Source organism: Prinia subflava, chromosome Z (assembly GCF_021018805.1).
Source record: "Prinia subflava isolate CZ2003 ecotype Zambia chromosome Z, Cam_Psub_1.2, whole genome shotgun sequence".
NCBI classification, from domain to species: domain Eukaryota; kingdom Metazoa; phylum Chordata; class Aves; order Passeriformes; family Cisticolidae; genus Prinia; species Prinia subflava.
In genome coordinates this window covers 59,667,978-59,683,221 of record NC_086283.1, presented here as the reverse complement: position 1 = coordinate 59,683,221, position 15,244 = coordinate 59,667,978, and the positions used below count along the sequence as shown (strand labels likewise).

General features: G+C 40.5%; 1 protein-coding gene across 1 annotated transcript; it reads right to left on the bottom strand.

Moving 5' to 3' along the window:
- Positions 1–100: 100 nt before the first annotated feature.
- MARVELD2 (MARVEL domain containing 2) lies at positions 101–11,416 on the bottom strand. The gene is made up of 6 exons (XM_063423913.1): positions 8,992–11,416; positions 7,386–7,418; positions 6,155–6,291; positions 5,169–5,340; positions 4,725–4,775; positions 101–3,788 (listed from the first exon to the last, which is right to left on the bottom strand). Exons 1-6 carry the CDS (start codon positions 10,069–10,071, stop codon positions 3,672–3,674), a joined length of 1,590 nt encoding a protein of 529 aa, XP_063279983.1. The 5' UTR covers positions 10,072–11,416; the 3' UTR covers positions 101–3,671.
- Positions 11,417–15,244: the final 3,828 nt, after the last annotated feature.

Genomic DNA, 15,244 nt, shown 5'->3' with positions numbered 1-15,244 from the left:
ATACACCATCTTTTCTTTAGAAGGAAAAAGTCCAGTCTGTAAAACAATGAAATGCAGTGTCTTACAAGCTAGCAGTTTGAATAAAAGTGAGAAATGAGACTTCTTCCAAAACAGGAGTATTTTTTTATTCTCAAGACCAAGAATTTCAGTGTTGTACTGGAACGCAGTATATACAGTAATTTTGTAAAATTTGATTGTACAAGTGCTTGAAATCCCACCACAATTTTGAAATTAATAAATAACACACTGGGTACCTTATTTTACAATTTCTTTTACAATTTTTCATTGCCATGAGCATTTGTAGTTAATACGCTGTCATGAAAGCTGGTCAAGCTGTTGTGCAAGACAAAACTTTGGGTACATTTGTTAGTCACTGCTTTTTCTGGCTGGAAAGACGTTACAGTTTAATAAAATGTATGCCGATCTTGCCACAGTTGTTTTGACCTAGGATACCCAAATGCTTAAAAAAACAATAAGAAACACAAATCCAGTTTAGAAACTGTAATACTTGTAGAAATGCTAAGAATGCATCTCGATTTGTAGATCTGTGGAGCCAGGCAAGCATTTTCCATGAGGTAGACTGAAGGATTTAGCTTCTTGTTGTATACTCAGGGTTTGAGGACTGGCTGTATTTAAAAGCAAGCCCACCGATGTAAGGCAGTATTCCTTTATGATTCATTTATGTGAAATGAATCATAAACTTCTGCAAAAACCCAGTCACACGGGTAAAACCACACAGCACATTGTTTACATATACATGCAAAAGCACAGATTCAGAGCTGAGCCTAGAGGGACTGCACAGATTGAGGTGATAATCATCTAAAAACTTCAGTTTTGTCTGGAGTATGCCTTCTATTCTTTAAGAATATCAAGAGGCCACTTTCCTTGATAGTTCTTATGGTAACTCAGATTGAGGGATTCTCCCATCATTTTCCTCCTAATTTCTGCCTTGCTCCAAATTGTTTCAGCTTCCAGCCATTCTTATTTCATTAATCTCAATTTCTCTGAGAGATGAACATGTGAACATGTTAGACTAATCTTAGACGAACAGTTTTTCTCCAGCATGTGTGTAGCATTGTAGACAAGACCCTTTTCAGTTGCCCACTGGTAGGTTAGAGCAAAACCAGTGCACAGATTGTACACACCAGAAGTGCTTGAGCAGCCCTGAGGCCTGTAACAGACACGCGACTGAGCAAGACATTTACTGTAATGGTTGCAACACATTGCTGCAGCCTTAGGATGGCCTGCATACCTTACGATGGTAGATCACTGTCGTGCCCTACACCAATCCTGTTTGGAACCCAAAAAGCAGGCAGGAGGGAGTATTTCTCTCCAAGCTTCTCTTCCCAGCATTTGGAAAATCTACTTGGCCACACCTGTGGCATCTTGCTGGGAAACAAGAATCCACATAGAGATGCTGCCACTTAATTTCCTCATTCCAGGCACAGGTATGGTGTTCTGTTTTCCCAATCCATTTGTTGGAAACTTTGGAATAACGAAGCAGCACGATGGTTCTCCACAGGCTATGCAGACACTGTCTGAGGGACCAGGAGCCAGTTTCTCCAAGACTGAAACTCAGACCACTGTCAAAAGAAATCTGGAGCTGGGTCTCAACTGTCCTACAGAAAGAAGACCTATTAAGTGTACAGACTGTGAATTTTCCAAAGAAAACATCAGCCATGTTATTGTTAGCACTTTATCAACACCAAATGATCCTCAAACTTGCACTAATCTTCTTCTGTTATTGATGCAATGCTCAGAAGTCTCACTGAGAAAAAACAAGAAACCTGGGTGTACAGTGAGAGGTCATTATTTAGATTGTGGAGATTTGGACAAGTACTTCTCTTACAAAGAACAATTTAACAAGTACTCAGCACAAAAGGTATAAAAAAATTGCCCCACCTCCTTTATAAGGAAGAGTAGTTTCTCCTTTGAAATGGATACAAACCAGAACTAAAGAGAAAGGCACGGAAAAGAATGAGACACCAAGGCATAGCACTGGCTGTCACCTGTTCTCAGAATGATGAAAATACCTTCCAGGTAGATGAGACTGAAGGCTTTGAAATGAAGAGGTGCCAAATTTTCAAATTCTCCTAGTGTTCCCATGGCATCTTGTGCTATTTACTTCATCCACTGTGGCTCTTGGAATTAAGTACCTGATAAAACTGGAATGCTAATTTTACAAATATGAAGGTGGGTGCATGGCCATCAGGAGGATTGCAGTGTGAGTGATAAGGGCTGAAAAACCAAAAGGGCTACAACAGTCAGAGTGAGGTATGTTAATACATTTCCAGCAGTGAAGAGCAGAGGTAGTGCTACCATGACCATACTAAACTGGAAATGGCTTTTCTTACGCTGTTCCTTTAAATAAGGCAGAAGTTAAAAACTTTCTTTCAAAGAAGAAACCAAATCACTAACAAAAATTTGCAGTAACTGTAATCAGAGCACCTTTCTCAAACAAAATGTCTTTATAAGCAAGGGAGTAATATGGCTACACTGGTGGGTGTTTTTTATATTAAAAACGTAATTCAGAACAGACTAATTGCAGTCATAGAAAACTGTACAAAAATTACCAATTTTCTAATAATTCTAGTAAGTAAAAAAAGTTAATAAAGTAAATGAAGATATGAAAAAGGATACAAAGAGAAAATTTAGTGGCTTATGAAAATACTTGCACATACAAACCTATCCCCACCATAATATCCCCAAGAAAATATAAAAATATATATAGGATTTATGCAAACATGCTCTGGAAAATAAGTCTTTTAATACATTTTACCTGGTCTTAAAGAGGATACCAACAATTTATACTTTGAATGAGAATTCGTTTTGCTGTATTTACTCTCTGAATGCCAAGTTCACTAACAGCTGCCGCATAGACAAAAAGTCCTGTTACTTGCTGATGAGTGAAGCCCTTAGCCACATGTATCCCTAATAGCATGATCCAGAAGGTAGGCACAGCACAATACCTATAGCAACATTAATGGAACATTAATATGTCTCCTCCTATACCTCTATTCCTTTAAGGCCAAGTATAGATGTCTTACATCTTCTCTGAGGAAGGCAATACAAAAACCAAATCCAAGTCCCCCTCCCCCAGCTGCTTAAACAAAATTTTTTTTCTCTTGTTAGGTAAAATTCATGATGATTTCTGGTATAATGTACAGCATTTGGAAATACAATACAAGAATTCTTATTAAACTAGCTTCTGAATTGCCCAATTATTCAATACAATTAGTCAATGCATCAAACCCCACACAGAAAGAACAGCTCAGCTCTTTCTAATGACATTAAGATGTTACATATAAATAAAATCCAGAACTGTTAACAGCATTTCTGTGCCAAATTTTCACAAGGCATTTGGAAACTGCTTTCGCTGGTAGGCTTTGCAAGTTTGCAAATGAAGTATTTTCCAAAAACATACTCATATTTAAGAGGCCAGGATTTGCACTAATGAAAACAGAATGTTAGCAGAGGTATCCTAACTTATCTCATAACTTCAATTACAATTGGATCCATATACAAAACCTATCGGTAATGTACAACATCCAAATACATGACAGTGATTAAGTAATCCCCATAAGTGTACTGTCCAAAGGGTAAATAAATAGGTTAAAATACACATATCTATTTTAAAAACAGAAAATAGTATCCATGAAGTGATGGCATTGCTAAGTTTCTACATTCCAATTCATAACTTTATCATAGTCCTGAATTCGTTGTTTTATGTGAGAAAGCTTATTCTTCAGATATTCACAACGCTCCTTTTTCTCCAGAAATGCAGGATCCTGCCAAAAATACAAAAACCTTTGCATCAATATATTAGGCTTTCAGACTCTTCCAAGAATAGTCCATTATCGATTATGTTCTTGACTAAAAGGACAGTATGTAAATGTTCTCAAAAAATCACACTCTTTTTCCCTGGCCCTTTTTTGTTTCCTGTTTCCCCTTCCTTCATGAAAGGCCAGAAGAAAATGTTCTGCCTTTATATGCTGTAGTTACTTAGTAAATAGAGCTGTTTTAAAACAGAAATCTGCAAATATAAATGACATTCTACAACGTAATTTAGATTTTATACATGTATTTGTTATATGTGCAATAAATCCTTCTCCTCCCCTACTCCCCCCCAAAAAAAGCAGTGAAGTTTATCTAACATGGACACAAACTCTGAATTCCATTGAGAAAAAAAATTGTATTTGTAATGCATAATGTTTTCAACAGAACAGAGATAGACATTTGCTGCCTGCATTTAAAAATTACAAAGAGAAACCTCTTGGATTACACTGAAAATTACTTTTTGAGAGTGTCTAAATTCCATGCTTCAGAAAATACAAAACTTCTTTTCAAGGGTAAGACTGAGTTTTCTGTTTTTATCCATTGGCTGTGTCAGTCAGTGAATGTAACTGAACTGATCTTCTGAGTGCAGAATGTTAAGAGATGAAGCGTACTCTCAGAAGATGGAAATGCTCCACTTTGGGTTGTGTTTGGGGTTTTTTCTGACGTGTGGCTACTGGAATCATTATTCTCAAAAATGCTTGTTGGCATGAGTGTATGAGTCGTGTCCTAACTTTGCCAAAATTTTAGAAGACAAAATACACAAAGCACTGCAGATACCTGAGGTACCCTGAGATACTGAAATCTGCCTAGTGTCAGAAGTACTGGCTATTTACACTCTCTTTGCTAGTCATTAGATTCAACAGTAATGTAAATCTAAAACCACTTACATTTTTCTTCTTCTTGTATTCTTGCAGAACTTTTGATATCCTTTCCTGTTCCTAATAAGAAACCACAGATTTTTAAACTTTGAGTGTGCTCCATATGTAAATTCCACAAAATACTCATCAGAATTCTCATCTGATCATTGGAACATTTTGGATGTAAATCTTGTATTTGAGAAATAATGAAAATACACCAACTGTGACTCGCTAGAACTTAGAAGCTACTAGTATGAAACAAAGAAACAAAAAAACCCAGAAAACCATGTATAGTCTTAACTGGAACCTGGTATCCCTAATTAATGCTCAGAGATGATGTAACACATGGGGAAACTTCCTCTCACACCAGGTCACAGCCAGCGTTAGGGAACATTGAGCCGTAGCTGAAGACAGAAACTGCGTAGTATCACTTAATACAGCAATTTTCCATAAGCCCACTTCACAGGTACTTACATATATGCTTTCAGGATGGTGTGGAAGCTGTTTCAGCAATGCATCCAGCTCATTAAACTTTTTTAATACAGCATGAACTTCCATAGACAGTTCTTTATACTCAGCAAACTGATCATTGAATACCGCTTTGTACCGGTCTCTCATTTCATTTGTTTGAATTACAGGGTATTTCCTGAAAAAAAAAAAGAGAATTAGTTTTAGAGATACAACTTACTAACAACAACTAGACTCTTCAGCTTGAGAGTGTATTTCTGTATTTTTTCCTAATCTCATAACCTGCTGAAATTTGCATGTCTGTAAAGCACTGAGATCAGGGAATCACAGTATAGTTGAGGTTGTAAGAGACATCTGGAGGTTATCCGGTCTGACCTCCTGCACAATCAGGACGTGTGTGTGTCCAGACAGCTTTTGGTATCTCCAAGCATGGAGACTCACTCTCTCCAGGAAACCCGTGCAAATCCTCACAGAGAAAAATATTTTCCTAATATTCAGGTGAAACCTCCCTCATTTCTATTTATGCCCATAGCAAATAGTATAAAAATTAATTTATGATATCAGACTTGGAAAGGCCTACTCTTTAAAAGGAGCACATTACAAATTCAGCACTTAGCAAGTATAAGAGCAGTCAAATTTCAGGCCCTAAAAAGGCAGTTTCCCATGTATTTTTTGTTTTTTCCTCTAATATCTATATAGTGGTCTTCCGTTCCTTTGGCAGTTTATGTACTTGCTAGATTATTACATTCTGCTTCAACACTTGAGGTTTATGTGGGTTTTTCTTTCAATTAAGACTATTTATAGTTACTTGTCTTATGCCACTGATAACAGCCCCATCCTCTACTTTTTAATGTTACCTTAACACACAATTACGAGTTCCCATAGCACGTGCATGAGAGAGGAGACAAAAGTGTATATGGGAGAAATGCAGAGTGAAAAACATTATTCAAGTATCCTCCCCTAAGTTGGTCCATCAAAATCAAGTCACTTACGCTAAGTAGTCTGGCATCACTATAGGTTTAGGAATGTGGCCTGCAGGTATATGACCATTAAGTAGCTCTGGTTTTCTTTCCAGTGATTTGAGCTGCCTGTAACTGACTTCTTCTCTTGGTCTGTCATCACCTTCATACTGTTTTATAAGAGAAAGAATTTGTTCTCGGTGAAATCAGTTTTAGATAAACCAGAAAATACACAACTTTAAGATGGAGAAACATGTATTGAGCAGCAGTAGAAGCAAATCACAGATATTTCTTACAACTCTAATTGTAATTAGAAAATCAGTTTAATGAGTTAGTAATGCTTCTCACACAGTATTTTTCTTCAGTTTGTCCTAACAGCGGTATAGATAAGTACTTCTGGATGTTTTGAAAGATTCGTTTGCACATCTTAAAAACATAGTGTAAGGAAGTTTCCTTCAGTATTCATTTAATCTGTGAATGAACTGGAATAATTCAGTTCTTTGGAGTCCTTTTTTCTCCCTGTTTCCTATTGCACAATTCACCCAGAATTACTGATCCAGAAATAAAAACACATGGAATGTTGTTAGAACACAAACAAACTGATCCAGTACTGAATCAACAGAGAAAACAGTGGCAGAGAAATTCACAGAGTCTAACAGGAGACATTTAAGACCAAAATTAATACATCATAATTTCTCTGGAAACCCTATATAATCTTTTCAGTGTGTGCAATGACACTTTGTGTGGCTGAAACACTAACATTGCTGATCCTTTAAAACTGTCAAGGGGGTCTTCAGAGCAGTCTCGGAGACCACAAAAGAAGCTCAACTCACAGGACACCTACACTGTGCTTCTGCTGGCTCTCCGAAAAATTAGGCACACAGCTAGCAAGAAAGGAAGTCTCAAACCCATCATGCATCACACAACCTGCTGTTTTAGTCATGTCTCCCAAACTCTCTGATGAATGCTACAGAACTTGCCACCTCATAGAAAAGAGTAAGAGCACGCGGAGAGGCAGCCATCACATCTGCTATTTTACAGTTTTATAGATTTTATAAGCTAGCCCAGTAGGAATAAGCTCTTTACAAGCTCCTTTTGAATTTTCTAGGCAGGAGACTGCTGTCCAAACTAACTTAAAAAACTAAACCTAATCTCTTCGAGGTCAAACAAACAAACAAACAAACAAATAAATAAATTAGTCATAAGGAAAAGAATAACCATTTAGAATTACCAGTAAACAGAAAAATAAATTCCTTTTTCCTACCTTCTTTTCTGGAAAAGGGGATTGTGTTTTCATCTATGAAAAAAAAAAAAAAAAAAGAAAAGGAAAGAACTAAGTTTCACTGTCATCAAAAATAGTATGCAAAAGCACAGACTCCTAAAATTTAAACATTTTCAAAATCATACTGTATAGAAAATTACATTTGTATTTAGGTATGATGAAATTTAGCATAAGGAATATTTTCAGATCCACTAATTTAAAGCCTTGTTTAAGGAAAACCACCACCCAAACCCCAGACAAACAGGATTTCCGAGAGCACAGCTGTAAGGAACAGCTTGCAGGAAATACTCCATCCAGTCCTCAAGCTCCTTTATTATTATTTCATATTCCAGCCCATGTTAACTACTAACACTCTGAGCCTAATTCATTGCCTAGAATACACAACAGTGCACTAACTGGTAGCTCAACCTGCAGCTGTTCTGTGCAGCACTCCCCAGAGTCTAACCTCTATCATTAAAGTATTCCCTTTAGAAATGTTTAGTAACTGGACTGAAAGCGCTTGATAGTAACAGGGAAAAATAAACACCTTGTGCGTAACTCTGGCAATCACCTCATCCTTGCATCATCAGTTGGTTAAAAAACTTTTACTGAAGAATTATAATTAGTTTCCAAAAGAAAAGTCTCAATTTTATGCAAGATGGTGTACTGGAAACCATGTTAAACGAAAATGCTGCAAATCAGACTGCAGTCATAGAGCAGTGCAAATGCAACTTTAAACTCTCTGCTTCTAAAATCACTTAAAGGCTGACCCCTCCTTAAGTTAGGCTTATGTAGGTTTCACGTGCATTAATTTTCATGCTTGATTGCTTTATTAAGTCTTAATCATTTTTAAAGGGTTTTCTGGTGATGTTTTCAAATTAAGGAAGTTTTACACAAATTACTTTGAACTCTCTAGGTAAGAGTGTTAAATCTCTACTGTTATAGTTTATCATTAACCAGGCAAATACTGAATACTTCTAGTACGGGCAAGACCAATAGTCAGGCAAAATATTTGACATGAACAAGATGTGGCTGACTGAAATCTGAGACACAAATCTAGCCAAGGCTGTTACTACTAATATTTGCTGATAACTAGTGTGAGGAATGCTGAAAAGGCCTAAAGAAGTTGCTTGGAGTTTTGCTTGCAAAGTAAAAAAAAAGTATTTCACATTCTTAGGTTTATTCACACTAGCACTTGATGTGCTGAACACACAAGTTTTCAAATAAATGCTAGGTGGCTTTAAGCCACCTAACCCTGCTGAACAGATGAACATTGTTCGTTTCCTCCTTTGTTTGGAAAATACACATTAGGAAGTAGTTAATCAGCTGACTCAAGAAGAGAGCCCAGTATTAGGAAGGGAACAGAGCCAGGTCCTTACCCAAGGTGAACATTAAAAAAGGTGTCCAAGACTTTGGATCTGACCTTAAAAACACCTTTCATTTGGCAGTTTCTGATACTGTAAGACTGGTTAAAATTCAACTTCAGGGCTATAGATCTGCTGCTGCAGAGAAGACGCGTGATTCAACTCCATCTACCCGTGGTAAGATCGTCCAGCTGTTCCCCATCATGTGGTACCCGCTAGACAGAAAACGGTAACTAATGACTTACCTCCTGTTCCATTAATTCCCTGTGCCTCCTGGCCCCTTCGTGCCTCCACAACTTCAGGCAAACTATCGCACTAATTAGATACATGATCACCGTGACGAACAAGAAGATGATTGCTGCAGTCTGACCGCCCTCCACACGGCAAAAAGCCGCATTTATCGGCGTCTTGAACAGCTGGTAATAGCAGAGCCCACCTCGGTTGGTGTCGTTTACGTACACGATGGCAGCCGACATGTACAGGAAGAACAAGGCCACATTGATCCCAAACTCGGTCAGAGGCCACCAGTTGGAATCGAGGAGGATAGTTCGGTAGTACATGGACATGCCCAGCACGAGCAGCACTATGGTGACGATCCACGCCATTCCCGCCACCACCAGGATGAAAGGCGTTTTGGGCCCGCCGTAGGAGTATCCCCCATAGGCGCCGCCCGCCCCGTATCCGTAGGGCTGCGAGTACCCGAACATGTTGTACCACTCGTTGTCCTTGTGCACGTAGGCGGTGACACAGGCGAAGACGGCGGCGCCCAGCAGCAGCTGGGCCACGCCGAGGATCCTGAGCAGCCCTGCCCAGGACTTCATGTAGGCGTACCGCTGGTGGTACTCCTCCACCCGCTCGCTGTACGTCTGCCCAGTGCCGGCGCGGCGCTCCAGAGAGTCCAAGGGGTCTCCGGAGGGCAGCATGGCCTCGGCCTCCTTCCCAGAGTTGTAGCTCCCGCCCGATCCCCCGAATGGGTCCGTGTAGGAGCCGGGCACCGCCTTGGTCCCCGGCTGCAGCGGGGCGGGAGAGGCAGGCGGCGAGCACTCGACCCCGTCCGAGATGTACCTGATGTCGGAGGCCGTGCTATCCCAGCTGGAGCCGGGGTGCCGTCTTCCTTTGAAGAAGTTCTTCCACGAGTCCGGAATGAACCGCCGAACAGGCTTGAGCTCTGCCGGCCCGCTGGGGCCCGGGCTGGCGCCGCCGGGGCCGAAGGGGGGCTGCAGGGGCAGCGGGGGCGGCGGCAGCGGGGCGGTGGCCGAGCCGGGGCTGGCCCCGCGGGGTAGCGGGGACCTGCCGGGCCGCCCGCCCTGCGAGCTCCGCGACATGGCCGGCGGTCAGCCCGGGCGCTCCCCGGCCCCGCTGGGCTCACCCGACGGGAGAGAACTGCCGCGGGGTCCCAAGGACAGCCGGCGCCGGAGAAGGACGAGCCAGGCGGAGCGCGCCCACTGGCCCGGGAGCAGCCGCCCAACACCTGCGGCACCCCGGCGGCCTCACCTGCGGGGGCCCCACGGCCTTCGCCCGGGGAGGCGGGAGCTTCCGGCCGGGCGGCCGGGAGTGGCGGGACCGCCCCGGCCAGGAGTGGCGGGAGCTTTCCGGGAGCTTTCCCGAAACCGCGGTGCGCCGGCGGTGCGGGTGCCGGCGGGGCGCGGCCGGGCCTCGCAGGAGGGCTGCGCGCCCTGAGTCACAGCATGACAGAATGGGTCAGGTTGGAAGGGACCGCAGGGGGTCTTGTGTGCCAGCCTCCCTGCTCAGGTGGTCAGGCGTGGTCATTCTAGAGCACATCTAGAATGTGGGACTATTCGCACAGGACTGGATCCGTACAGTTCTCGAATATCTCCGGTGAGGGAGTCTCCACAATCTGTTCCAGTGCGTGGTCACTCACACAGAAAGAAAGGCGTTCATATTCGGGTGGAACGTACTCTGCATCAGTTCTGCCCATTGCCTCTTGTCCTATTGCTCGGCACCGCTGAGGAGAGCCTGGGTCCATCCTCCTGACACCTTCCCTTTAGGTACCTACAGACATTGATAAGGTCCCCTCCTAGGCATCTCTTTTTGAGGCTGAACAGGTGCAGCTTCCTCAGCCATTCCTGGTAAGAGGGATGCTTCAGTCCCCTGAGCATCCTTGTTGCCCTTCAGTGCACTCCCTTCAGGAGCTCCATGTCTCTCTTGTACTGGGAGCCCCAGCACTGGAAACAGCACTCCAGGTGTGATTCTACCAGGGCTGAGTAGAGGGGCAGGATCACCTCCCTCAACCTGCTGGCCATGCTCTTACTAATGCACTGCAGAATTCTGTATGACTTCTTGGCCACAGGGGCATTGCTGGCTCACAGACACTTTGTCGTCCACCCCCAGGTCCTTCTCCACAGAGCTGTGCTTCAGTCCCAGGTTGTGCTGGTGCCTGGGCAGTGCCTGGCACAGAGCCAGCCCAGTGACAGGGAAACCCAAGGCACTGAGCAGTCTGGACAAACCAACGCTTCTCCAATCATTTAACCAAGTTCAGGAGCTGCAGCAGAGAAATCTGGTGTGCTGCACCATTGTCTTCTGCAAAGAACTTTCTACATTCACCACAAAACCTGCTGTACAAAACAGCATTAATGCAGCAGGAGTTTTGTTTACATTGTCAGTATGGGCTATCAGCTTGTTTACAGTATGCTTCAGTCTCTTCTTTTGCAAGGTTTAAAATTCCAAACAGTGATTGTTTTTAAGGTAAAAATTTTAATAAAACCTTCAAATGTTCACAATTTATCAATTGTGGACTATGGAAACAAACTGTACAAATGCAAAGTAAATAAAAATGGATTAAAAATAAAGAGTTAGTCTTTAATTTAATAAAAAACAAGACGTTCTTAAAAATTAAGTTTGACGTTTACCTCCCAAAATACCTTTACAGTAGTGTCTTCATAATATCTTGCATAAAAGAATCCTGACCTAAGAAAAATAATCATCTGTGCCATAATGGGTAGATCAAAGTGCAAGTAGCATTAAAGACATTGAAAAATAATTCATGTGTTTTGTTAAGTGGTACTTAAACTGTTTATGCTTGCATTATTTTGGATACTGAAGTTTATATATATTTGAAGTGTTTCTTACATTTTCATAGCATATTTACAGACTGCCTCCAAATAATAATAAACCCCTAGGGTCCATAAGCTATATATTTATCACACAGTTATCATTACATACCTTGAAAATTAATTAATCCAGATGGTAATTTCTTAGCTAAGACATAAAGCCTTTTATTAGGAGTAGTTAACATAGCTTAGTGACCCAGATGTCTAAACACTGTTTTTTGGATTACATACCATACACAGTAATCACCTGGTACTTGTCTCATCATACACATTTTTAAAATGTACTGCAAACTTTGGCTTTGTTTATTATTGCAAGGAAACACTTTTAAAGCCTTTAAAAGGATCAGTAAGCAATGAGGATCTAGTTAATAGAGTCTATGGGATTTCCAAAAGCTTCTCACCAAGTCTCCTAAAGCGGACCTATTCTGAAGGAAACCTTAAGCCTTAAAAGGAGGCTTAAGCATAAAATAAGAACTTCCCTCTTAGGTTTGGTAAATAATTAACAGATGGGAAGGAAATGGGAGAAGGGAGTATGAGTTAATGGTTAACGCCTGGAATGGAGGAAACTTGCCACTACAGTTCTGCAGAGATCAGTGCTGGGACCTGGGCTATCCGGTGCATTCCTAAATGTAACCTTGTGAATAAAAAAAGGAACCCTGTGAAGACTGAGATGAGCAACTTTGCTGCTGATGCTAAGTTAGACAGGCCAGTAAGGATGTGGTCTGCCAGAAGAATTGTGACAGGACTTTTCGAGACTGAATGGCAAATACCATCACAAATTCAACATACAGAAACACCTGAAATCCATGCAGTAAAAAAAGAGATGAAGGATTTAAAAGACTGCAAGATGAGGACCCTGACTCATGTATTTATAAAGCATGACATATGCCTCACTTCCGTTGGGACAGATAATTATATAATTCTATAAAGTTACTTAAGTTTTAAAGATGTTAATGGTGTTGTTTCAAACTGTGAGTTGACACAGGCAGGCAGCCAGAACTTGCAGTTAGAACAAAAACAACAAATTTATTTCCATTTACCTTGCTAATGAGGGCATCCCCAAAGCAGCACCAGGCAGAGGCACACAGGCAGAGGTGGTTTGTTCTAGAGGACCAGTGGACTATGGTTCTCAGAGGCTTATCAGGAGTTATTTCCAACTGCAAGGTCACTTGAGTGATTTACAATCCTTCTCAACAGTCTTTCAAGCATTATCTCATTCCTCCCAACACAAACCTAACAGGATAGCTTCAATCTTGGTTATGTTGCCATGTGACTAGAAGCATGTTTATTTACCCACCATATTTATACACTATAGGTAGGGTTTAATTAGGCAAAAGGAGAGGTAGTATTGACATTGGGGTTACAAAAAATGTATCAGTATGCCTCCTGATAAAAAAGAACCAAAACCAAAAATCAACGAATTAACAACTACCTCACAACCAAGTGCAAGAGTTACATAACTCTTGCTGAAACAGCATTTTAAGGCAGTAGCTCCATCTAAATATACTTTGGTTGTGAAGACAGCTTGAAAAGAGATTCTGGAGCAAGACTGTTCTCTTGATACTGTAAGGGAATGACACAACACAAAAACAGAGTGGAAAAACTGCTATGCTACAATTAATCTATATAATCTACACAAGGAAAAACATCAAGATTGCTTTAATGATAACTACACATAAGCTGATGAAAAATGAATCTAGAAAATACATAAGCAGTTGGAGTTAATATATAGAGATCACAAACATGGTGAATCCCCCTATTTCTGCCTTCACTGGATATTAAAATTACAATTTTTATCCTTCAGTCATCAATTTGCCATCAGTGCAGACCAACACTATTTTTTTTTTACACTCTGCAAAAGTATTGGTTCAATAATGTAAATGTAAAAAACTCACAAGCACTTCGGTATCTCATGAATAAGCTATTTGATAGGCACTTAAAAATTTGTATTTACAAATACAGTTAATGTGGTTGAAACTGCACAAGCCTAAACTTAACATTAGGAATATTTTGTGGTATTTCTACATTACTTTTATCACCATGAGCAAGGAATTACTTGAATCAGAAATACAAAGAGACACTAACTTGGACACAGAGAATAGAATTGTCAGAGGCCCCCAGTTTATTTTTCTATTTAAGGAAAAATGCAAATGTACCTCTTCAAGCAAGTATTTTCATAAAAGTAGCTTTTAGTAAAATATGTAACAAGTTTAACCTTGAATGGAAATCTTAACTGCACTACTTACTTATCTGATAGATTTATGTGTAATATCTCCCTCAATTCAACAACCACTTACCTTTTTTACTAATAAGGAACCTCTGGGGCTCAGATATAGTCCAGAACCTCATACTTTTGAAGCAGTTTAACAGTCATTAAAAATTTGCTGTCACCTATACTAAACTAGACATATGAAGCAATATAGCTTGTAAGAAAATAATTGTCTGCTACCCTTCGTGAACAGTTAGAGAAGAATCTAGAAGTACAATCTCAGAGTATAAAAAATGCATATATGAATAAGAAATTACATTCACATTTCTAGGTGTTATGCCTACAAAGGGCAACAGCAGTACTCAAGTATTCATTGTCTCTCTGACATCATCTATGTCAGAAAAATCTATGTCACCGCATAGCTGCGGTGAAGGTATAGGTTGAATATTTTTGCATGTGATTTTTTTTACAGTATCTTATTTGAAAAAAATCTTACAAACAAAACAGAAATAAACAAATTAGAAAAAATTAGTTCAAACTATATGCATTGTAAGAGGAAATGCATCTTACAGAATCTAGGATACATTTAGATCGTTAGGGAGCTGGCATTCATGACCCGAGAAGGGGTACTCATACACAGGAGGAAGGCGGTTTTTTTCACAGCAAAAGCTAATGGTGTGCTGCCGGGACAGAAGACTTTGCTGCCTTAGCTCTGGTGATTAGAAAAAGGTGAGTTCAGATTCCTCCTGACGTGTGAAGCAGAAGGATCAAAGGCAGCTGTGAAAGGCTGCAGCAAAGAAAGTTACACCCCCCATCATGAGCTGGTGAGAGAGAGAGGCAATGTCTGTCAAAATTAGAATCCAGATGAGAAGAAGCAAGAACAGAGATGTGTAACTACATGATTAGCAACTTAACATATATATTGAATAAGATTTTTAGCAACTACTGACTCCGTGGACCAATACGTTACCTTGTTTTCAGTTCCCAGGTCATTCTTGATGCAGACATAAGTTGCGTAGTCAGTGTTACATAGTCGACATCTAATAAGTTACATTATGCTTTATTAAATTATTTTCATATCCCTTCATCTCCTTATTTGTCTTCAAAATTATTTTGGAACTATGCATTGTTACCTAAACATGGTCAGCCAATGGCATATAATGGATCCCAATTTAGCTGTGTGCAGATAGTATTGCAGTATAAGAAGTATAAAATTCT

Bases quoted from the DNA above. Each gene is read 5' to 3' on its own strand.
- MARVELD2 (XM_063423913.1), bottom strand. From the start codon at position 10,071: ATGTCGCGGAGCTCGCAGGGCGGGCGGCCCGGCAGGTCCCCGCTACCC. The intron at 5,341-6,154 runs GTAAGTGACTTG...TTTTTTTTTCAG, and splicing joins GTGATGCCAGACTACTTAGC to GAAATACCCTGTAATTCAAA. The intron at 4,776-5,168 runs GTAAGTACCTGT...GTTTCTTATTAG, and splicing joins ACCATCCTGAAAGCATATAT to GAACAGGAAAGGATATCAAA.